Raw genomic sequence first — 27709 nt, 5'->3', positions numbered from 1 at the left:
GCGCCCGTACAACACTGCGCCCGTACAACACTGCAGCCGTACAACACTGCAGCCGTACAACACTGCGTCTGTACAACACTGCAGCCGTACAACACTGCACCCGTACAACACTGCGCCCGTACAACACTGCAGCCGTACAACACTGCAGCCGTACAACACTGCGCCCGTACAACACTGCGTCTGTACAACACTGCAGCCGTACAACACTGCGCCCGTACAACACTGCGCCCGTACAACACTGCGCCCGTACAACACTGCAGCCGTACAACACTGCGCCCGTACAACACTGCGTCTGTACAACACTGCGTCTGTACAACACTGCGCCCGTACAACACTGCGCCCGTACAACACTGCAGCCGTACAACACTGCACCCGTACAACACTGCGCCCGTACAACACTGCAGCCGTACAACACTGCGCCCGTACAACACTGCGCCCGTACAACACTGCGCCCGTACAACACTGCAGCCGTACAACACTGCGCCCGTACAACACTGCGTCTGTACAACACTGCGTCTGTACAACACTGCGCTCGTACAACACTGCGCCCGTACAACACTGCGCCCGTACAACACTGCAGCCGTACAACACTGCGTCCGTACAACACTGCGTCTGTACAACACTGCGCTCGTACAACACTGCGCCCGTACAACACTGCGTCCGTACAACACTGCGCCCGTACAACACTGCGCCCGTACAACACTGCAGCCGTACAACACTGCGCCCGTACAACACTGCAGCCGTACAACACTGCGCCCGTAAAACACTGCGCCCGTACAACACTGCGCCCGTACAACACTGCAGCCGTACAACACTGCGCCCATACAACACTGCGCCCGTACAACACTACACCCGTACAACACTGTGCCCGTGCAACGCTACATCCGTACAATGCTACACCCATACAACACTGCGCCCGTACAACACTGCGCCCGTACAACGCTACATCCGTACAACGCTACACCCATACAACACTACGCCCGTCCAACACTACACCCGTACAACACTGCGCCTGTACAACACTGCACCCATACAACGCTACACACATACAATGCTACACGTGGACAACACTGCGCCCGTACAACACTGCTTCGTACAACACTGCGCCTGTACAACACTACAGCAGTACAACACTGCGCCCATACAATGCTACACCCGTACAAAACTACAGCCGTGCAACACTACACCCGTATAATACTGCGCCCGTACAACACTGCGCCCGTACAACACTGCACCCGTACAACACTGCACCCGTACAACACTGCGCCCGTACAACACTGCGTCTGTACAACACTGCGCCCGTACAACACTGCGTCTGTACAACACTGCGCCCGTACAACACTGCGCCCGTACAACACTGCGCCCGTACAACACTGCGCCCGTACAACACTGCACCCGTACAACACTGCACCCGTACAACACTGCGCCCGTACAACACTGCGTCTGTACAACACTGCGCCCGTACAACACTGCAGCCGTACAACACTGCGCCCGTACAACACTGCGCCCGTACAACACTGCGCCCGTACAACACTGCGCCCGTACAACACTGCACCCGTACAACACTGCAGCCGTACAACACTGCAGCCGTACAACACTGCGCCCGTACAACACTGCAGCCGTACAACACTGCGCCCGTACAACACTGCGCCCGTACAACACTGCGCCCGTACAACACTGCGCCCGTACAACACTGCAGCCGTACAACACTGCGCCCGTACAACACTGCATCCGTACAACACTGCGCCCATACAACACTGCAGCCGTACAACACTGCAGCCGTACAACACTGCGCCCGTACAACACTGCACCCGTACAAAACTGCACCCGTACAACACTGCGCCCGTACAACACTGCAGCCGTACAAAACTACAGCCGTACAACACTGCAGCCGGACAATACTGCGCCCGTACAACACTGCAGCCGTACAACACTGCAGCCGTACAACACTGCGCCCATACAACACTGCAGCCGTACAACACTGCGCCCGTACAACACTGCGTCTGTACAACACTGCACCCGTACAACACTGCGCCCGTACAACACTGCGTCTGTACAACACTGCGCCCGTACAACACTGCAGCCGGACAATACTGCGCCCGTACAACACTGCAGCCGGACAATACTGCGCCCGTACAACACTGCAGCCGGACAATACTGCGCCCGTACAACACTGCACCCGTACAACACTGCACCCGTACAACACTGCGCCCGTACAACACTGCAGCCGGACAATACTGCGCCCGTACAACACTGAGACCGTACAACATTGCACCCGTACAACACTGCAGCCGTACAACACTGCAGCCGGACAATACTGCGCCCATACAACACTGCGCCCGTACAACACTGTGCCCGTGCAACGCTACATCCGTACAATGCTACACCCATACAACACTGCGCCCGTACAACACTGCGCCCGTACAACACTGCGCCCGTACAACACTGCGCCCGTACAACACTGCGCCCGTACAACGCTACATCCGTACAACGCTACACCCATACAACACTACGCCCGTCCAACACTACACCCGTACAACACTGCGCCTGTACAACTCTACACCCATACAACGCTACACTCATACAATGCTACACGTGGACAACACTGCGCCCGTACAACACTGCTTCGTACAACACTGCGCCCGTACAACACTGCGCCTGTACAACACTACAGCAGTACAACACTGCGCCCATACAATGCTACACCCGTACAAAACTACAGCCGTGCAACACTACACCCGTATAATACTGCGCCCGTACAACACTGCGCCCGTACAACACTGCACCCGTACAACACTGCACCCGTACAACACTGCGTCTGTACAACACTGCGCCCGTACAACACTGCGCCCGTACAACACTGCAGCCGTACAACACTGCAGCCGTACAACACTGCGCCCGTACAACACTGCGCCCGTACAACACTGCGCCCGTACAACACTGCGCCCGTACAACAATGCAGCCGTACAACACTGCGCCCGTACAACACTGCGCCCGTACAACACTGCGCCCGTACAACACTGCAGCCGTACAACACTGCGCCCGTACAACACTGCACCCGTACAACACTGCGCCCGTACAACACTGCAGCCGTACAACACTGCAGCCGTACAACACTGCGCCCGTACAACACTGCGCCCGTACAACACTGCACCCGTACAACACTGCGCCCGTACAACACTGCAGCCGTACAAAACTGCACCCGTACAACACTGCACCCGTACAAAACTACAGCCGGACAACACTGCAGCCGTACAACACTGCAGCCGGACAATACTGCGCCCGTACAACACTGCAGCCGTACAACACTGCAGCCGTACAACACTGCGCCCGTACAACACTGCAGCCGTACAACACTGCAGCCGTACAACACTGCAGCCGTACAACACTGCGCCCATACAACACTGCAGCCGTACAATACTGCGCCCGTACAACACTGCAGCCGTACAACACTGCACCCGTACAACACTGCGCCCGTACAACACTGCACCCGTACAACACTGCGCCCGTACAACACTGCACCCGTACAACACTGCAGCCGTACAACACTGCACCCGTACAACACTGCGCCCGTGCAACACTGCACCCGTACAACACTGCGCCCGTACAACACTGCACCCGTACAACACTGCGCCCGTACAACACTGCGCCCGTACAACACTGCGTCTGTACAACACTGCGCCCGTACAACACTGCGCCCGTACAACACTGCAGCCGTACAACACTACACCCGTACAACACTGCAGCCGTACAACACTGCGCCCATACAACACTGCAGCCGTACAATACTGCGCCCGTACAACACTGCAGCCGTACAACACTACACCCGTACAACACTGCAGCCGTACAACACTACACCCGTACAACACTGCAGCCGTACAATACTGCGCCCGTACAACACTGCAGCCGTACAACACTGCACCCGTACAACACTGCGTCTGTACAACACTGCACCCGTACAACACTGCAGCCGTACAACACTGCACCCGTACATCACTGCGCCCGTACAACACTGCGCCCGTACAACACTGCGCCCGTACAACACTGCACCCGTACAACACTGCAGCCGTACAACACTGCACCCGTACAACACTGCGCCCGTACAACACTGCACCCGTACAACACTGCACCCGTACAACACTGCACCCGTACAACACTGTACCCGTACAACACTGCAGCCGTACAACACTGCACCCGTACAACACTGCGCCCGTACAACACTGCACCCGTACAACACTGCGTCTGTACAACACTGCGCCCGTACAACACTGCGCCCGTACAACGCTGCGCCCGTACAACACTGCGCCCGTACAACACTGTACCCGTACAACACTGCGCCCGTACAACACTGCACCCGTACAACACTGTACCCGTACAACACTGCAGCCGTACAACACTGCACCCGTACAACACTGCGCCCGTACAACACTGCACCCGTACAACACTGCGTCTGTACAACACTGCGCCCGTACAACACTGCGCCCGTACAACACTGCACCCGTACAACACTGCGCCCGTACAACACTGCGCCCGTACAACACTGCGTCTGTACAACACTACACCCGTACAACACTGCACCCGTACAACACTACACCCGTACAACACTGCACCCGTACAACACTGCGCCCGTACAACACTGCACCCGTACAACACTGCAGCCGGACAATACTGCGCCCGTACAACACTGCGCCCGTACAACACTGCGCCCGTACAACATTGCACCCGTACAACACTGCAGCCGTACAACACTGCGCCCGTACAACACTGCGCCCGTACAACACTGCAGCCGTACAACACTGCGCCCGTACAACACTGCGTCTGTACAACACTGCGCCCGTACAACACTGCGCCCGTACAACATTGCACCCGTACAACACTGCAGCCGTACAACACTGCAGCCGGACAATACTGCGCCCGTACAACACTGCGCCCGTACAACACTGCGCCCGTACAACACTGCGCCCGTACAACACTGCAGCCGTACAACACTGCGCCCGTACAACACTGCGCCCGTACAACACTGCACCCGTACAACACTGCGCCCGTACAACACTGCAGCCGTACAACACTACAGCCGTACAACACTGCGCCCGTACAACACTGCGCCCGTACAACACTGCACCCGTACAACACTGCGCCCGTACAACACTGCGCCCGTACAACACTGCAGCCGTACAACACTGCACCCGTACAACACTGCGCCCGTAAAACACTGAGACCGTACAACACTACACCCGTACAACACTGCAGCCGTACAACACTGCAGCCGTACAACACTGCGCCCGTACAACACTGCGCCCGTAAAACACTGAGACCGTACAACACTGCGCCCGTACAACACTACACCCGTACAACACTGCGCCCGTACAACACTACACCCATACAACACTACACCCGTACAACACTGCGCCCGTACAACACTGCGCTCGTACAACACTGAGACCGTACAACACTGCACCCGTACAACACTGCACCCAGACAACACTGCACCCGTACAACACTGCACCCGTACAACACTGCGCCCGTACAACACTGCACCCAGACAACACTGCACCCGTACAACACTGCGCCCGTACAACACTGCGCCCGTACAACATTGCGCCCGTAAAACACTGAGACCGTACAACACTACACCCGTACAACACTGCGTCTGTACAACACTGCGCCCGTACAACACTGCGCCCGTACAACACTGCAGCCGTACAACACTGCGCCCGTACAACACTGCGCCCGTACAACACTGCACCCGTACAACACTGCGCCCGTACAACACTGCGCCCGTACAACACTGCGTCTGTACAACACTGCACCCGTACAACACTGCACCCGTACAACACTGCGCCCGTACAACACTGCGCCCGTACAACACTGCGTCTGTACAACACTGCGCCCGTACAACACTACACCCGTACAACACTTCGCCCGTACAACACTGCACCCGTACAACACTGCGCCCGTACAACACTGCGCCCGTACAACACTGCGCCCGTACAACACTGCGTCTGTACAACACTGCGCCCGTACAACACTGCGTCTGTACAACACTGCGCTCGTACAACACTGCACCCGTACAACACTGCGCCTGTACAACACTGCGCCCGTACAACACTGCGCCCGTACAACACTGCACCCGTACAACACTGCGCCCGTACAACACTGCGCCCGTACAACACTGCGTCTGTACAACACTGCGCCCGTACAACACTGCACCCGTTCAACACTACACCCGTACAACACTACACCCGTACAACACTGCGCCCGTACAACACTGCGCCCGTACAACACTGCGCCCGTACAACACTGCGCCCGTACAACACTGCGCCCATACAACACTGCAGCCGTACAACACTGCGCCCGTAAAACACTGAGACCGTACAACACTACACCCGTACAACACTGCGTCTGTACAACACTGCGCCCGTACAACACTGCAGCCGTACAACACTGCGTCTGTACAACACTGCGCCCGTACAACACTGCGCCCGTACAACACTGCGCTCGTACAACACTGCGCCCGTACAACACTGCGTCCGTACAACACTGCGCCCGTACAACACTGCGCCCGTACAACACTGCAGCCGTACAGCACTGCAGCCGTACAACACTACACCCGTACAACACTGCGCCTGTACAACACTGCGCCCGTACAACACTGCGTCCGTACAACACTGCGCCCGTACAACACTGCGCCCGTACAACACTGCAGGCGTACAACACTGCGTCTGTACAACACTGCGCCCGTACAACACTGCGTCTGTACAACACTACACCCGTACAACACTACACCCATTCAACACTACACCCGTACAACACTGCGTCTGTCCAGCAGTACACCCGTACAACACTACACCCGTACAACACTGCGCCCGTACAACACTGCGCCCGTACAACACTGCGCCCGTACTACACTGCGCCCGTACAACACTACGCCCGTACAACACTGCGCCCGTACAACACTGCAGGCGTACAACACTGCGTCTGTACAACACTGCGCCCGTACAACACTGCGTCTGTACAACACTACACCCGTACAACACTACACCCATTCAACACTACACCCATTCAACACTACACCGTACAACACTGCGTCTGTCCAGCAGTACACCCGTACAACACTGCGCCCGTACAACACTGCAGCCGTACAACACTGCGCCCGTACAACACTGCGCCCGTACAACACTGCAGCCGTACAACACTGCGCCCGTACAACACTGCGCCCGTACAACACTGCAGCCGTACAACACTGCGCCCGTACAACACTACACCCGTACAACACTACACCCATTCAACACTACACCCATTCAACACTACACCCGTACAACACTGCGTCTGTCCAGCAGTACACCCGTACAACACTGCGCCCGTACAACACTGCAGCCGTACAACACTGCAGCCGTACAACACTGCGCCCGTACAACACTGCGCCCGTACAACACTGCAGCCGTACAACACTGCGCCCGTACAACACTGCGCCCGTACAACACTGCGCCCGTACAACACTGCAGCCGTACAACACTGCGCCCGTACAACACTGCGCCCGTACAACACTGCAGCCGTACAACACTGCACCCGTACAACACTGCACCCGTACAACACTGCGCCCGTACAAAACTGCGCCCGTACAACACTGCAGCCGTACAACACTGCAGCCGTACAACACTGCGCCCGTACAACACTGCAGCCGTACAACACTGCGCCCGTACAACACTGCAGCCGTACAACACTGCACCCGTACAACACTGTGCCCGTACAACACTGCAGCCGTACAACACTGCGCCCGTACAACACTGCGCCCGTACAACACTGCGCCCGTACAACACTGTACCCGTACAAAACTGCGCCCGTACAACACTGCAGCCGTACAACACTGCAGCCGTACAACACTACACCCGTACAACACTGCGCCCGTACAACACTGCAGCCGTACAACACTGCGCCCGTGCAACACTGCACCCGTACAATGCTACACCCATACAACACTGCGCCCATACAACACTGCGCCCGTACAACACTGCAGCCGTACAACACTGCATCTGTACAACACTACACCCATACAACACTACGCCCGTCCAACACTACACCCGTACAACACTGCGCCTGTACAACTCTACACCCATACAACGCTACACACATACAACGCTACACCGGTACAACACTGCGCCCGTACAACACTGCGCCCGTACAACACTGCACCCGTACAACACTACACCCGTACAACACTGCGCCCGTACAACACTGCGCCTGTACAACACTGCGCCCGTACAACACTACACCTGTACAACACTGCGCCCGTACAACACTGCGCCCGTACAACACTGCGCCCGTACAACACTGCGCCCGTACAACACTACACCTGTACAACACTGCGCCCGTACAACACTGCACCCGTACAACACTGCACCCGTACCACACTGCGCCCGTACAACACTGCGCTCGTACAACACTGCGTCTGTACAACACTGCGCCCGTACAACACTGCACCCGTATAACAATGTGCCCGTACAACACTGCGTCTGTACAACACTGCGTCTGTACAACACTGCGCCCGTACAACACTGCGCCCATACAACACTGCGCCCGTACAACACTGCACCCGTACAACACTACACCCGTACAACACTGCAGCCGTACAACACTGCAGCTGTACAACACTGCGCCCGAACAACACTGCGTCTGTACAACACTGCGCCCGTACAACACTGCACCCGTACAACACTGCAGCCGTACAGCACTGCAGCCGTACAACACTGCACCCGTACAACACTGCGCTCGTACAACACTGCGCCCGTACAACACTGCGCCCGTACAACACTGCGCCCGTACAACACTGCGCCCGTACAACACTGCAGCCGTACAACACTGCGCCCGTACAACACTGCACCCGTACAACACTGCGCCCGTACAACACTGCGCCCGTACAACACTGCAGCCGTACAACACTGCGCCCGTACAACACTGCACCCGTACAACACTGCAGCCGTACAACACTGCAGCCGTACAACACTGCGCCCGTACAACACTGCAGCCGTACAACACTGCGCCCGTACAACACTGCACCCGTACAACACTGCAGCCGTACAACACTGCACCCGTACAACACTGCGCCCGTACAACACTGCGCCCGTACAACACTGCACCCGTACAACACTACACCCGTACAACACTGCACCCGTACAACACTGCACCCGTACAACACTACACCCGTACCACACTGTGCCCGTACAACACTGCGCCCGTACAACACTGCATCTGTACAACACTGCGCACGTACAACACTGCACCCGTACAACACTGCGCCCGTACAACACTGCGCCCGTACAACACTGCAGCCGTACAACACTGCGCCCGTACAACACTGCGCCCGTACAACACTGCGCCCGTACAACACTGCGCCCGTACAACGCTACATCCGTACAACACTGCGCCCGTACAACACTGCGCCCGTACAACACTGCACCCGTACAACACTGCGCCCGTACAACGCTCCATCCGTACAACACTGCGCCCGTACAACACTGCGCCCGTACAACACTGCGCCCGTACAACACTGCACCCGTACAACACTGCGCCCGTACAACGCTCCATCCGTACAACACTGCGCCCGTACAACACTGCGCCCGTACAACACTGCGCCCGTACAACACTGCACCCGTACAACACTTCGCCCGTACAACACTGCACCCGTACAACACTGCGCCCGTACAACACTGCACCCGTACAACACTGCGCCCGTACAACGCTCCATCCGTACAACACTGCGCCCGTACAACACTGCGCCCGTACAACACTGCGCCCGTACAACACTGCGCCCGTACAACACTGCGCCCGTACAACACTTCGCCCGTACAACGCTACATCCGTGCAACACTACACCCGTACAACACTGCGCCCGTACAACACTGCGCCTGTTCAATACTGCGCCTGTACAACGCTACACCCGTACAACACTGCGCCCGTACAACACTGCGCCCGTACAACACTACACCCATTCAACACTGTGCCCGTACAACACTGAGCCCGTACAACACTGCGCCTGTACAACACTACAGCAGTACAACACTGCGCCCATACAATGCTACACCCGTACAAAACTACAGCCGTGCAACACTACACCCGTATAACACTGCGCCCGTACAACACTGCACCCGTACAACACTGCAGCCGTACAACACTGCGCCCGTACAACACTGCACCCGTACAACACTGCACCCGTACAACACTGCGCCCGTACAACACTGCACCCGTACAACACTGCACCCGTATAACACTGCGCCCGTACAACACTGCAGCCGTACAACACTGCGCCCGTACAACACTGCGCCCGTACAACACTGCGTCTGTACAACACTGCAGCCGTACAACACTGCGCCCGTACAACACTGCGCCCGTACAACACTGCGCCCGTACAACACTGCAGCCGTACAACACTGCAGCCGTACAACACTGCGCCCGTACAACACTACGCCCGTACAACACTGCGCCCGTACAACACTGCGCCCGTACAACACTGCACCTGTACAACACTGCGCCTGTTCAACACTGCGCCCGTACAACACTGTGCCCGTACAACGCTACACCCGTACAACACTGCGCCTGTACAACACTGCGCCCGTACAACACTGTGCCCGTACAACACTACACCCATTCAACACTGTGCCCGTACAACACTGAGCCCGTACAACACTGCGCCCGTACAACACTGCGCCCGTACAACACTGCGCCTGTACAACACTACAGCAGTACAACACTGCGCCCATACAATGCTACACCCGTACAAAACTACAGCCGTGCAACACTACACCCGTATAACACTGCGCCCGTACAACACTGCAGCCGTACAACACTGCAGCCGTACAACACTGCGCCCGTACAACACTGCGCCCGTACAACACTGCACCCGTACAAAACTGCACCCGTACAACACTACACCCGTACAACACTGCACCCGTACAACACTGCGCCCGTACAACACTGCGTCCGTACAACACTGCGCCCGTACAACACTGCGCCCGTACAACACTGCAGCCGTACAACACTGCGCCCGTACAACACTGCAGCCAGACAACACTGCAGCCGGACAACACTGCGCCCGTACAACACTGCGCCCGTACAACACTGCAGCCGTACAACACTGCGCCCGTACAACACTACAGCCGTACAACACTGCGCCCGTACAACACTGCGCCCGTACAACACTGCGTCTGTACAACACTGCGCCCGTACAACACTGCGCCCGTACAACACTGCGCCCGTACAACACTGCACCCGTTCAACACTACACCCGTACAACACTACACCCGTACAACACTGCGCCCGTACAACACTGCGTCTGTACAACACTGCGCCCGTACAACACTGCGTCTGTACAACACTGCGCCCGTACAACACTGCGCCCGTACAACACTGCGCCCGTACAACACTGCGTCTGTACAACACTGCGCCCGTACAACACTGCGCCCGTACAACACTGCGTCTGTACAACACTGCGCCCGTACAACACTACACCCGTACAACACTACACCCGTACAACACTGCGCCCGTACAACACTGCGTCTGTACAACACTGCGCCCGTACAACACTGCACCCGTTCAACACTACACCCGTACAACACTACACCCGTACAACACTGCGCCCGTACAACACTGCGCCCGTACAACACTGCGTCTGTACAACACTGCGCCCGTACAACACTGCGCCCGTACAACACTGCGCCCGTACAACACTGCGCCCGTACAACACTGCGCCCGTACAACACTGCGCCCGTACAACACTGCGCCCGTACAACACTGCGCCCGTACAACACTGCGCCCGTACAACACTGCGCCCCTACAACACTGCGCCCGTACAACACTGCGTCTGTACAACACTACACCCGTACAACACTGCGCCCATACAACACTGCGCCCGTACAACACTGCGTCTGTACAACACTGCGCCCGTACAACACTGCGCCCGTACAACACTGCACCCGTACAACACTGCGCCCGTACAACACTGCGCCCGTACAACACTGCGTCTGTACAACACTGCGCCCGTACAACACTACACCCGTACAACACTACACCCGTACAACACTGCGCCCGTACAACACTGCGTCTGTACAACACTGCGCCCGTACAACACTGCACCCGTTCAACACTACACCCGTACAACACTACACCCGTACAACACTGCGCCCGTACAACACTGCGCCCGTACAACACTGCGTCTGTACAACACTGCGCCCGTACAACACTGCGCCCGTACAACACTGCGCCCGTACAACACTGCGCCCGTACAACACTGCGCCCGTACAACACTGCGCCCGTACAACACTGCGCCCGTACAACACTGCGCCCGTACAACACTGCGCCCCTACAACACTGCGCCCGTACAACACTGCGTCTGTACAACACTACACCCGTACAACACTGCGCCCATACAACACTGCGCCCGTACAACACTGCGTCTGTACAACACTGCGCCCGTACAACACTGCGCCCGTACAACACTGCGCCCGTACAACACTGCGCCCGTACAACACTGCGCCCGTACAACACTGCGTCTGTACAACACTGCGCCCGTACAACACTGCGTCTGTACAACACTGCACCCGTACAACACTGCGCCCGTACAACACTGCAGCCGTACAACACTGCGTCTGTACAACACTGCACCCGTACAACACTACACCCGTACAACACTGCGCCCGTACAACACTGCGTCTGTACAACACTACACCCGTACAACACTGCACCCGTACAACACTGCACCCGTACAACACTGCGCCCGTACAACACTGCGCCCGTACAACACTGCGCCCGTACAACACTGCGTCTGTACAACACTACACCCGTACAACACTGCGCCCATACAACACTGCGCCCGTACAACACTGCGCCCGTACAACACTGCGCCCGTACAACACTCCGCCCGTACAACACTGCGCCCGTACAACACTGCGCCCCTACAACACTGCAGCCGTACAACACTGCGCCCGTACAACACTGCGCCCGTACAACACTGCGCCCGTACAACACTGCGCCCGTACAACACTGTACCCGTACAAAACTGCGCCCGTACAACACTGCGCCCGTACAACACTGCGCCCGTACAACACTGCGCCCGTACAACACTGCGCCCGTACAACACTGTACCCGTACAAAACTGCGCCCGTACAACACTGCGCCCGTACAACACTCCGCCCGTACAACACTGCGCCCGTACAACACTGCGCCCCTACAACACTGCAGCCGTACAACACTGCGCCCGTACAACACTGCGCCCGTACAACACTGCGCCCGTACAACACTGCGCCCGTACAACACTGTACCCGTACAACACTGCGCCCGTACAACACTGCGCCCGTACAACACTGTACCCGTACAACACTGCACCCGTACAACACTGCACCCGTACAACACTGTACCCGTACAACACTGCGCCCGTACAACACTGCACCCGTACAACACTGCGCCCGTACAACACTGCGTCTGTACAACACTGTACCCGTACAACACTGCGCCCGTACAACACTGCGCCCGTACAACACTGTACCCGTACAACACTGCGCCCGTACAACACTGCGCCCGTACAACACTGCGCCCGTACAACACTGCGCCCGTACAACACTGCAGCCGTACAACACTGCGCCCGTACAACACTACGCCCGTACAACACTGCGCCCGTACAACACTGCACCCGTACAACACTGCGCCCGTACAACACTGCGCCCGTACAACACTGCGCCCGTACAACACTGCGCCCGTACAACACTGCACCCGTACAACACTGCGCCCGTACAACACTGCGCCCGTACAACACTGCACCCGTACAACACTGCACCCGTACAACACTGCGCCCGTACAACACTGCGCCCGTACAACACTACACCCGTACAACACTGTGCCCGTGCAACACTGCACCCGTACAATGCTACACCCATACAACACTACGCCCGTCCAACACTACACCCGAACAACACTGCGCCTGTACAACTCTACACCAATACAACGCTACACACATACAACACTACACGTGGACAACACTGCGCCCGTACAACACTGCGCCCGTACAACACTGCACCCGTACAACACTGCGCCCGTACAACACTGCGCCCGTACAACACTGCGCCCGTACAACACTGCGCCCGTACAACACTACACCTGTACAACACTACACCCGTACAACACTACACCTGTACAACACTGCGCCCGTACAACACTACACCCGTACAACACTGCGTCTGTACAACACTGCGCCCGTACAACACTGCGCCTGTACAACACTACAGCAGTACAACACTGCGCCCGTACAACACTGCGCCCATACAATGCTACACCCGTACAAAACAACAGCCGTGCAACACTACACCCGTGTAACACTGCGCCTGTACAACTCTGCGCCTGTAATACACTACACCCGTACAACACTGCGCCCGTACAACACTGCGCCAGTACAACACTGCGCCCGTACAACACTGCGTCTGTACAACACTGCACCCGTACAACACTGCGACCGTACAACACTGCGTCTGTACAACACTGCACCCGTACAACACTGCGACCGTACAACACTGCGTCTGTACAACACTGCGCCCGTACAACACTGCACCCGTACAACACTGCACCCGTACAACACTGCACCCGTACAACACTGCGCCCGTACAACACTGCGCCCGTACAACACTGCGCCTGTACAACACTGCGCCCGTACAACACTGCACCCGTACAACACTGCACCCGTACAACACTGCGCCCGTACAACACTGCGCCCGTACAACACTGCGCCCGTACAACACTGCGCCCGTACAACACTGCGCCTGTACAACACTGCACCCGTACAAAACTGCACCCGTACAACACTACACCCGTACAACACTGCACCCGTACAACACTGCGCCCGTACAACACTGCGTCCGTACAACACTGCGCCCGTACAACACTGCGCCCGTACAACACTGCAGCCGTACAACACTGCGCCCGTACAACACTGCAGCCAGACAACACTGCAGCCGGACAACACTGCGCCCGTACAACACTGCGCCCGTACAACACTGCAGCCGTACAACACTGCGCCCGTACAACACTACAGCCGTACAACACTGCGCCCGTACAACACTGCGCCCGTACAACACTGCGTCTGTACAACACTGCGCCCGTACAACACTGCGCCCGTACAACACTGCGTCTGTACAACACTGCGCCCGTACAACACTGCACCCGTTCAACACTACACCCGTACAACACTACACCCGTACAACACTGCGCCCGTACAACACTGCGTCTGTACAACACTGCGCCCGTACAACACTGCGTCTGTACAACACTGCGCCCGTACAACACTGCGCCCGTACAACACTGCGCCCGTACAACACTGCGTCTGTACAACACTGCGCCCGTACAACACTGCGCCCGTACAACACTGCGTCTGTACAACACTGCGCCCGTACAACACTACACCCGTACAACACTACACCCGTACAACACTGCGTCTGTACAACACTGCGCCCGTACAACACTGCACCCGTTCAACACTACACCCGTACAACACTACACCCGTACAACACTGCGCCCGTACAACACTGCGCCCGTACAACACTGCGTCTGTACAACACTGCGCCCGTACAACACTGCGCCCGTACAACACTGCGCCCGTACAACACTGCGCCCGTACAACACTGCGCCCGTACAACACTGCGTCTGTACAACACTGCGCCCGTACAACACTGCGCCCGTACAACACTGCGCCCGTACAACACTGCGCCCGTACAACACTGCGCCCGTACAACACTGCGCCCGTACAACACTGCGCCCGTACAACACTGCACCCGTACAACACTGCGCCCGTACAACACTGCGCCCGTACAACACTGCGTCTGTACAACACTGCGCCCGTACAACACTGCGCCCGTACAACACTGCGCCCGTACAACACTGCGCCCGTACAACACTGCGCCCGTACAACACTGCGTCTGTACAACACTGCGCCCGTACAACACTGCGCCCGTACAACACTGCGCCCGTACAACACTGCGCCCGTACAACACTGCGCCCGTACAACACTGCGCCCGTACAACACTGCGTCTGTACAACACTGCGCCCGTACAACACTGCGTCTGTACAACACTGCACCCGTACAACACTGCGCCCGTACAACACTGCAGCCGTACAACACTGCGTCTGTACAACACTGCACCCGTACAACACTGCACCCGTACAACACTGCACCCGTACAACACTGCGCCCGTACAACACTGCGCCCGTACAACACTGCACCCGTACAACACTGCACCCGTACAACACTACACCCGTACAACACTGCGCCCGTACAACACTGCGTCTGTACAACACTACACCCGTACAACACTGCACCCGTACAACACTGCACCCGTACAACACTACACCCGTACAACACTGCGCCCGTACAACACTGCGTCTGTACAACACTACACCCGTACAACACTGCACCCGTACAACACTGCGCCCATACAACACTGCAGCCGTACAACACTGCACCCGTACAACACTGCGCCCGTACAACACTGCGCCCGTACAACACTGCGCCCGTACAACACTGCGTCTGTACAACACTACACCCGTACAACACTGCGCCCATACAACACTGCGCCCGTACAACACTGCGCCCGTACAACACTGCGCCCGTACAACACTCCGCCCGTACAACACTGCGCCCGTACAACACTACATCCGTGCAACACTACACCCGTACAACACTGCGCCCGTACAACACTGCGCCCGTACAACACTGCGCCCGTACAACACTGCGCCCGTACAACACTGCGCCCGTACAAAACTGCGCCCGTACAACACTGCGCCCGTACAACACTGCGCCCGTACAACACTGTACCCGTACAACACTGCGCCCGTACAACACTGCGCCCGTACAACACTGCGCCCGTACAACACTGTACCCGTACAACACTGCGCCCGTACAACACTGCACCCGTACAACACTGCGCCCGTACAACACTGTACCCGTACAACACTGCGCCCGTACAACACTGCACCCGTACAACACTGCGCCCGTACAACACTGCGTCTGTACAACACTGTACCCGTACAACACTGCGCCCGTACAACACTGCGCCCGTACAACACTGTACCCGTACAACACTGCGCCCGTACAACACTGCGCCCGTACAACACTGCGCCCGTACAACACTGCAGCCGTACAACACTGCGCCCGTACAACACTGCGCCCGTACAACACTGCACCCGTACAACACTGCGCCCGTACAACACTGCGCCCGTACAACACTGCGCCCGTACAACACTGCACCCGTACAACATTGCGTCTGTACAACACTGCGCCCGTACAACACTGCGCCCGTACAACACTGCGCCCGTACAACACTGCGCCCGTACAACACTGCACCCGTACAACACTGCGCCCGTACAACACTGCGCCCGTACAACACTACACCCGTACAACACTGTGCCCGTGCAACACTGCACCCGTACAATGCTACACCCATACAACACTACGCCCGTCCAACACTACACCCGAACAACACTGCGCCTGTACAACTCTACACCAATACAACGCTACACACATACAACACTACACGTGGACAACACTGCGCCCGTACAACACTGCGCCCGTACAACACTGCGCCCGTACAACACTGCGCCCGTACAACACTACACCTGTACAACACTACACCCGTACAACACTACACCTGTACAACACTGCGCCCGTACAACACTACACCCGTACAACACTGCGTCTGTACAACACTGCGCCCGTACAACACTGCGCCTGTACAACACTACAGCAGTACAACACTGCGCCCGTACAACACTGCGCCCATACAATGCTACACCCGTACAAAACAACAGCCGTGCAACACTACACCCGTGTAACACTGCGCCTGTACAACTCTGCGCCTGTAATACACTACACCCGTACAACACTGCGCCCGTACAACACTGCGCCAGTACAACACTGCGCCCGTACAACACTGCGTCTGTACAACACTGCACCCGTACAACACTGCGACCGTACAACACTGCGTCTGTACAACACTGCACCCGTACAACACTGCGTCTGTACAACACTGCGTCTGTACAACACTGCGCCCGTACAACACTGCGACCGTACAACACTGCGCCCGTACAACACTGCGCCTGTACAACACTGCGCCTGTACAACACTGCGCCTGTACAACACTACAGCCGTACAACACTGCGACCGTACAACACTGCGTCTGTACAACACTGCACCCGTACAACACTGCACCCGTACAACACTGCGCCCGTACAACACTGCACCCGTACAACACTGCGCCCGTACAACACTGCGCCCGTACAACACTGCGCCTGTACAACACTGCGCCTGTACAACACTGCGCCTGTACAACACTACAGCAGTACAACACTGCGCCCATACAATGCTACACCCGTACAAAACTACAGCCGTGCAACACTACACCCGTATAACACTGCGCCCGTACAACACTACACCCGTACAACACTACAGCCGTACAACACTGCAGCCGTACAGCATTATGCCTGTGTAACACTACACCCATTGTCTTTCATAGGAAGAGTTACATTGGCTCCCTGAGACAGACAGGGAGGTTGTGTCCAGTGTCCTCAAACCTGTACCACTCTCCTCACCTCCCCCCCCCGGGGGCACTGTACACCTTCCTTACCCCCAACCTCCAACCCAACCCTCTCTCCCCCTGTAAGGTTTGGGCTGGAGGGGTGGGTTTTCCCAGGATGGCAAATGATCAGGAAAAGGGGATGTCTGTCACACAGGGTAGTGTGTGTGGGATCTCAGGGTAACGCAATCCAACAGCCACTGGGTGGTGCCAGAGCTCCATCTACAGTCCTCACTTCTCCTCCTTGTTCACAGCCTGCTCAGTGTTCATGTCTGCCTGGGAAATCCAGCAGATTCATCCAGCCTCACACCAACACACACTCACACAAACATACATTCATACAAACATACACATACTCACACTCACCAATCACACACACACAAACATACACTCACACTCACACAAACACACACTCACACAAACATACACACTCACACAAACATACACACACACAAACACATACTCACACTCACCAATACACACTCACACACACAAACATACACTCACACTCACACAAACACACACACTCACCAATACACACTCACACCAACACACTCTCACTCACACAAACATACACTCACACAAACACACACACTAACATACACTCACACACACACACACAAACACACTCACACTCACCAATACACACTCACACCAACACACTCTCACTCACACAAACACACACTCACACAAACATACACACACACAAACACACTCACACTCACCAATACACACTCACACCAACACAAACTCACACTCACACAAACATACACTCACACCAACACACACTCACACTCACACACACTCACACCAACACGCACTCACACTCACGCAAACACACACACTAACCAACACACTCACACCAACACACACTCACACAAACACACACTCACACTCACCAACACACACTCACACAAACGCGCACACTCACTCATACCAACACACTCACACTCACTCACACAAACACACACACACTCACTCACACAAACACACACACTCATACCAACACACACACTCACTCATACCAACAAAACCCCTCACTCCAACACACTCACTCACACACACGCACTCTCACACACATTCACACCAAGATGCAGACACACCAACACACAGACACACAGACACACAGACACACTGACACACTGACACACAGACACACCGACGCACCGACACACCGACGCACAGACACACCGACGCACAGGCACACAGGCACACAGACACACCGACACACAGGCACACAGACACACAGACACACCGACGCACAGGCACACAGGCACACAGACGCACCGACGCACAGGCACACAGACACACAGACACACCGACGCACCGACGCACAGGCACACAGACACACCGACGCACCGACACACAGACGCACAGACGCACAGACGCACAGGCACACAGGCACACAGACACACAGACACACCGACGCACAGGCACACAGACACACCGACACACCGACGCACAGACACACCGACGCACAGGCACACAGGCACACAGACACACCGACGCACCGACGCACAGACGCACAGACACACAGACACACCGACACACAGACGCACAGACGCACAGGCACACAGACACACAGACACACCGACGCACAGGCACACAGACACACCGACACACCGACGCACAGACACACCGACGCACCGACACACCGACGCACAGACACACCGACGCACAGGCACACAGGCACACAGACACACCGACACACAGACACACCGACGCACCGACACACAGACGCACAGACGCACAGACACACAGACACACCGACACACCGACGCACAGACACACCGACGCACCGACACACAGACACACCGACACACCGACGCACAGACACACCGACGCACAGACACACCGACGCACAGGCACACAGGCACACAGACACACCGACACACAGACACACCGACGCACAGGCACACAGACACACAGACACACCGACGCACAGACACACCGACGCACAGGCACACAGGCACACAGACACACCGACGCACCGACACACAGACACACCGACGCACCGACACACAGACACACAGACACACCGACGCACAGACACACAGGCACACAGACACACAGACGCACCGGCACACAGACACACACTCACTATGAGGTGTTTATTCCTTTGCCTGTGTTTTTGAAGACAGGAAATTCCAACCGTCTCTCCCTCTGATGTGAGCATCCCTTTCAGACGGGGCACAGCCTGACACCATGGTCAGGAGTTCCGATCCCCCCAATGGCCATTCACAGCTGCTGTCCAGCAGGAGGCCTTTGGCCCATCGTGTCCCTGCAGGCCCTATCGAGCTGTCTTCAGTCTGGCCCTTTCCGGGGGTGGGTGGAGCTGGTGATTGTGAAAACCTGGGGTAAAGACTCACTGGGTCCATTCAGTCCTTTCCCCGTTTGATATATGTGACTCCTAACACTTCACTCAGTGGCTGCAACTGAACTGAGCATGCTCAGTGTGTGGGGAAGGTAATGATTGGCCACACGTTGAGCATTAATGAAGGAATGATAGGCCCCTGGGCCTTCCTCTCTCCGGTAGAAACTGAGGCTGGCTCCAGAGGAACCAGCAACATGGCACTGCCCAGGCCACCAGGAGGCGATGGGTGCCCAGTGCAGCACTGAGGGAGTGCCACACTGCCAGAGAAGCAGTTGTTAAACCCTCTCGATCTATCACCCCCTCAGAACTGGGCAGAAAAGACACCCCACTGGAAGAAGACAGAAAGGTGTTACCCTGGGAATCCTGGTCAACATCTATTCCTCAGGCAGAATCCCTGAACCTGCTGGTTTCTGCATTGCTGGCTGTGGGATCTTGCTGTTCACCACAACAGCTTGTTCGTTCTCTACTCCCCCCCCCCCCCCAACTCCCCACCGAGTCTGCACCCTGTCCCCACCATGACTACGGTCACTAAATTTTTATTAAAAATGCACTTTTGTCAAGCTGTGAGTAGACATCCCGAAAAGGTGCTACAGGAATGCAAGTTCAGGAGGGAGGAGGTTAGTGACGGGCCACGAGGGGAGATGGGAGAACCCCGGGGGGGAGCAGGGAGGGATGTGGAAGGGGGTCTGGGGGCACGGCCGTGCTCTCTCTGAGGCTGTACCTGAGGCTTTGTAGAGTTCCTTCAGCGTCCCCTGCGGCTGCTCGATCTGGTGAACGGTCAGATCCACTGTGCCACCACCACAGTCCGCCACAATATACCGGTCCCCTGGAGACACCATGGAGACAGAGAGACAGAGAGAGAGAGAGGCTGGTCAGGGCTGCTGGACACAACACAGCAGTTAGCAATCTGCTAAACACCGAGACAGAGAGAGAGAGAGTCATAGCCCCATACAGCACAGAAACAGAGCCTTCTGTTCAACTCGTCCATGCTGACCAGTTATCCGATATTAAACCAGTCCCATTTGCCAGCACATGGCCCATATCCCTCTGGATGATGAGAGAAATTGAGGGTTTGGTTAAGAAAAAGAAGGAAGTATATGTCAGGTATAGACAGGATAGATCGAGTGAATCCTTAGAGTATAAAGGCAGTAGGAGTATACTTAAGAGGGAAATCAGGAGGGCAAAAATGGGACATGAGATAGCTTTGGCAAATAGAATTAAGGAGAATCCAAAGGGTTTTTACAAATATATTAAGGACAAAAGGGTAACTAGGGAGAGAATAGGGCCCCTCAAAGATCAGCATGGCAGCCTTTGTGTGGAGCCACAGAAAATGGGGGAGATACTAAATGAATATTTTGCATCAGTATTTACTGTGGAGAAGGATATGGAAGATATAGACTGTAGGGAAATAGATGGTGACATCTTGCAAAATGTCCAGATTACAGAGGAGGAAGTGCTGGATGTCTTGAAACGGTTAAAGGTGGATAAGTCCCCAGGACCTGATCAGGTGTACCCGAGAACTCTGTGGGAAGCTAGAGAAGTGATTGCTGGGCCTCTTGCTGAGATATTTGTATCATCGATAGTCACAGGTGAGGTGCCAGAAGACTGGAGGTTGGCAAACGTGGTGCCACTGTTTAAGAAGGGCGGTAAGGACAAGCCAGGGAACTATTGACCAGTGAGCCTGACCTCAGTGGTGGGCAAGTTGTTGGAGGAAATCCTGAGGGACAGGGTGTACTGATTAGGGATAGTCAACATGACTTTGTGAGTGGGAAATCATGTCTCACAAACTTGATTGAGTTTTTTGAAGAAGTAACAAAGAGAATCAATGAGGGCAGAGCAGTAGATGTGATCTATATGGACTTCAGTAAGGCATTCGACAAGGTTCCCCATGGGAGACTGATTAGCAAGGTTAGATCTCATGGAATACAGGGAGAACCAGCCATTTGGATACAGAACTGGCTCAAAGGTAGAAGACAGAGGGTGGTGGTGGAGGGTTGTTTTTCAGACTGGAGGCCTGTGACCAGTGGAGTGCCACAAGGATCGATGCTGGGTCCTCTACTTTTTGTCATTTATAGAAATGATTTGGATGTGAGCCTAAGAGGTACAGTTAGTAAGTTTGCAGATGACACCAAAATTGGAGGTGTAGTGAACAGCGAAGAGGGTTACCTCAGATTATAACAGGATCTGGACCAGATGGGCCAATGGGCTGAGATGTGGCAGATGGAGTTTAATTCAGATAAATGCGAGGTGCTGCATTTTGGGAAAGCAGATCAGAACAGGATTTATACACTTAATGGTAAGGTCCTAGGGAGTGTTGCTGAACAAAGAGACCTTGGAGTGCAGATTCATAGCTCCTTGAAAGTGGAGTCGCAGGTAGATAGGATAGTGAAGAAGGCGTTTGGTATGCTTTCCTTTATTGGTCAGAGTATTGGGAACAGGAGTTGGGAGGTCATGTTGCGGCTGTACAGGACATTGGTTAGGCCACTGTTGGGATATTGCGTGCAATTCTGGTCTCCTTCCTATCGGAAAGATGTTGTGAAAGGTGGCAAAAGTGAGGACTGCAGATGCTGGAAACGAGAGTCTAGATCAGAGTGGTGCTGGAAAAGCACAGCAAGTCAGGTAGCATCTGAGGAGTAGGAAAATCAATGTTTTGGGCAAAAGCCCTTCATCAAAAGCCCTGATGAAGGGCTTCTGCCCGAAACATCAATTTCCCTGCTCCTCAGATGCTGCCTGACTTGCTGTGCTTTTCCAGCACCACTCTGATCTAGACTCTGTTATGAAACTTGAAAGGGTTCGGAAAAGATTTACAAGGATGTTGCCAGGGTTGGAGGATCTGAGCTATAGGGAGAGGCTGAACAGCCTGGGGCTGTTTTCCCTGGAGCGTCGGAGGCTGAGGGGTGACCTTATAGAGGTTTACAAAATTATGAGGGGCTTGGATAGGGTTAATAGACAAATTCTTTTGCTTGGGATGGGGGAATCCAGAACTAAAGGTTTAGGTTGAGAGGGGAAAGATTTAAAAGGGACCTGAGGGGCAACGTTTTCACACAGAGGGTGGTACGTGTATGGAATGAGCTGCCAGAGGATGTGGTGGAGGCTGGTACAATTACAACATTTAAAAGGCATCTGGATGGGTATATGAATAGGAAGGGTTTGGAGGGATATGGGCCGGGTGCTGGCAGGTGGGATGAGATTAGGTTGGGATATCTACAGGCATGGACGGGTTGGACCAAGGGTCTGTTTTCGTGCTGTGCAGAGGAACCTCAATTATCTGAAGGTCATGGATGGGGAATATTTTGTTCAGTTAATTGGATTCCAGATAATCGAGATTCCTCTGTAAATCTCCATGACGCTGTAAACCCTCTCTATAATAAGAGAGAGAGGGAGAGAAGCAGGATTCAGAGAGAGAGAGAAACAGAGTTCACAGAGAGAGAGACAAATAGGGTTCACACAGAGAAAAATAGAGAGAGAGAGAGAAACAGAGTTCACTGAGAGAGAGAGAGGTGTTCACTGAGGGAGAGAGGGAGAGAGAGAGAGAAGTGTTCACTGAGGGAGAGAGAGAGAGAGAGAGAGAGAGAGACAGGGAGAGAGAGAAGTGTTCACTGAGGGAGAGAGAGAGAGAGAGAGACAGGGAGAGAGAGAAGTGTTCACTGAGGGAGAGAGGGAGAGAGAGAGAGAGAGGTGTTCACTGAGGGAGAGAGGGATAGAGAGACAGAGAGAGAGAGAAGTGTTCATTGAGGGAGAGAGGGAGAGAGAGAGAGAAGTGTTCACTGAGGGAGAGAGGGAGAGAGAGAGAGAGAGAAGTGTTCACTGAGGGAGAGAGAGGGAGAGAGAGAAGTGTTCACTGAGGGAGAGAGGGAGAGAGAGAGAGAGAGAAGTGTTCACTGAGGGAGAGAGGGAGAGAGAAAGAGGGAGAGAGAGAGAAGTGTTCACTGAGGGAGAGAGGGAGAGAGAGAGAGAGAAGTGTTCACTGAGGGAGAGAGGGAGAGAGAGAGAGGGAGAGAGAGAGGTGTTCACTGAGGGAGAGAGAGGGAGACAGAGAGAGAGAGAAGTGTTCACTGAGGGAGAGAGAGGGAGAGAGAGAAGTGTTCACTGAGGGAGAGAGGGAGAGAGAGAGAGAGAAGTGTTCACTGAGGGAGAGAGGGAGAGAGAAAGAGGGAGAGAGAGAGAGAAGTGTTCACTGAGGGAGAGAGGGAGAGAGAGAGAGAGAGAAGTGTTCATTGAGGGAGAGAGGGAGAGAGAGAGAGGGAGAGAGAGAGGTGTTCACTGAGGGAGAGAGAGGGAGACAGAGAGAGAGAGAGAAGTGTTCACTGAGGGAGAGAGGGAGAGAGAGACAGAGAGAGAGAGAAGTGTTCACTGAGGGAGAGAGGGAGAGAGAGAGAGAGAGAAGTGTTCACTGAGGGAGAGAGGGAGAGAGAGAGAGAGAGAGAGAGAAGTGTTCACTGAGGGAGAGAGGGAGAGAGGGAGAGAGAGAGAGAGAAGTGTTCACTGAGGGAGAGAGGGAGAGAGGGAGAGAGAGAGAGAGTGGTCATGAGGAACAGGTACCTGTCTCCATCTCCGCCCACAAATCTCCAACTCCACTTTCCATCAGGAATGTCCGACTGTGTCGGGAACGTCGAAGCTGCTCCCGAGCTGCAAAAGTCCACAAACAATCAAACAATTATCCGGGAGCCAGGTATCCTGCAGCACTGTGTGGAGAGTTTACTGAGGCAGGGACAGTGCATTGACAATACCACGGAGCGAGGAATCCCGAGATTCCCAGGTTCATGTAGGGACACAAGGGATCAGATCATCCCAGGACAGCACAGGGAAATATTCCAAATCCATTAGGATCTGAAATAAAGACCAGGCTAAATGGGGACCATGTGACCACGGTGAAAGCCCCCAGCTGGGTCACTGCTGTCCGACCCAACCAGACCCTCTGACTCCAGACCCAACCGGCAACAAGTAAGGACAGCCATTTAATGCTGGCCCAGCCAACTCACCCGAGAGAGTAAACAAAGTCCTCCAGGACAGGGACAGCACAGGGTTAGATACAGAGTAAAGCTTCCTCTACACTGTCCCCATCAAACACTCCCAGGGCAGGGACAGCACGGGGTTAGATACAGAGTAAAGCTCCCTCTACACTGTCCCCATCAAACACTCCCAGGACAGGGACAGCACGGGGTTAGATACAGAGTAAAGCTCCCTCTACACTGTCCCCATCAAACACTCCCAGGACAGGGACAGCACGGGGTTAGATACAGAGTAAAGCTCTCTCTACACTGTCCCCTTCAAACACTCCCAGCACAGGGACAGCACGGGGTTAGATACAGAGTAAAGCTCTCTCTACACTGTCCCCATCAAACACTCCCAGGACAGGGACAGCACAGGGTTAGATACAGAGTAAAGCTTCCTCTACACTGTCCCCATCAAACACTCCCAGGACAGGGACAGCACGGGGTTAGATACAGAGTAAAGCTCCCTCTACACTGTCCCCATCAAACACTCCCAGGACAGGGACAGCACGGGGTTAGATACAGAGTAAAGCTCCCTCTACACTGTCCCCATCAAACACTCCCAGAACAGGGACAGCACGGGGTTAGATACAGAGTAAAGCTCCCTCTACACTGTCCCCATCAAACACTCCCAGAACAGGGACAGCACAGGGTTAGATACAGAGTAAAGCTCCCTCTACACTGTCCCCATCAAACACTCCCAGGACAGGGACAGCACAGGGTTAGATACAGAGTAAAGCTCTCTCTACACTGTCCCCATCAAACACTCCCAGGACAGGGACAGCACGGGGTTAGATACAGAGTAAAGCTCTCTCTACACTGTCCCCATCAAACACTCCCAGGACAGGGACAGCACAGGGTTAGATACAGAGTAAAGCTTCCTCTACACTGTCCCCATCAAACACTCCCAGGACAGGGACAGCATGGGGGTTAGATGCAGAGTAAAGCTCCCTCTACACTGTCCCCATCAAACACGCCCAGGACAGGGACAGCACAGGGTTAGATACAGAGTAAAGCTCTCTCTACACTGTCCCCATCAAACACTCCCAGGACAGGGACAGCACGGGGTTAGATACAGAGTAAAGCTCCCTCTACACTGTCCCCATCAAACACTCCCAGGACAGGACAGCAAGGGATGGTGACAGTGTGGGAGTGAGGGGTGGGGGGAGGCGGGTGTGACTGTGTGTGTGTGTGTGTGTGTGTGTGGGGGGGGGAGGGGGTCAGTGTGACAGTGTGTGTGTGTTGGGGGGTCAGTGTGACAGTGTGCGGGGGGATCAGTGTGACTGTGTAGGGGGGGATCAGTGTGACAGTGTGTGGGGGGATCAGTGTGACAGTGTGTGGGGGGGTCAGTGTGACGGTGTGTGTGGGGGGGTCAGTGTGACGATGTGTGTGGGGGGGTCAGTGTGACAGTGTGTGGGGGGGGTTCAGTGTGACTGTGTGTGTGGGGGGGTCAGTGTGACAGTGTGTGGGGGGGTCAGTGTGACAGTGTGTGGGGGGCATCAGTGTGACAGTGTGCAGGGGGGCCAGTGTGACTGTGTGTGTGTTGGGGGGTCAGTGTGACAGTGTGTGTTCGGGGGGGTCAGTGTGACACTGTGTGTGTGTGTTGGGGGGTCAGTGTGACAGTGTGCGGGGGGATCAGTGTGACTGTGTGCGGGGGGGGGTCAGTGTGACAGTGTGTGTGGGGGGTCAGTGTGACAGTGTGTGGGGGGGGTCAGTGTGACTGTGTGTGGGGGGGG

At 55.5% G+C, this 27709-nt stretch overlaps 1 protein-coding gene across 4 annotated transcripts in view; it reads right to left on the bottom strand.

Moving 5' to 3' along the window:
• hspa12b (heat shock protein family A (Hsp70) member 12B) overlaps positions 1–27709 on the bottom strand; it is a 244674-nt gene that overhangs the window by 141832 nt on the left and 75133 nt on the right. For all 4 annotated transcript variants that reach the window (XM_087992010.1, XM_087992018.1, XM_087992012.1 and 1 more), the window contains 2 exons: positions 25522–25608; positions 21701–21805 (listed from right to left, as the gene is read on the bottom strand). In XM_087992010.1, the coding sequence (XP_087848136.1) occupies positions 21701–21805; positions 25522–25608 (192 nt within the window). The remainder of the gene's footprint in view (positions 1–21700; positions 21806–25521; positions 25609–27709) is intronic.

Source organism: Chiloscyllium plagiosum, unplaced genomic scaffold, assembly GCF_037043375.1.
Source record: "Chiloscyllium plagiosum isolate Xiang-an unplaced genomic scaffold, Cpla_swu_hap1 HiC_scaffold_1, whole genome shotgun sequence".
Lineage (NCBI taxonomy): Eukaryota > Metazoa > Chordata > Chondrichthyes > Orectolobiformes > Hemiscylliidae > Chiloscyllium > Chiloscyllium plagiosum.
Note: the sequence above shows the minus strand (reverse complement) of the source record. Positions and strands in the feature narration are given on the sequence as shown.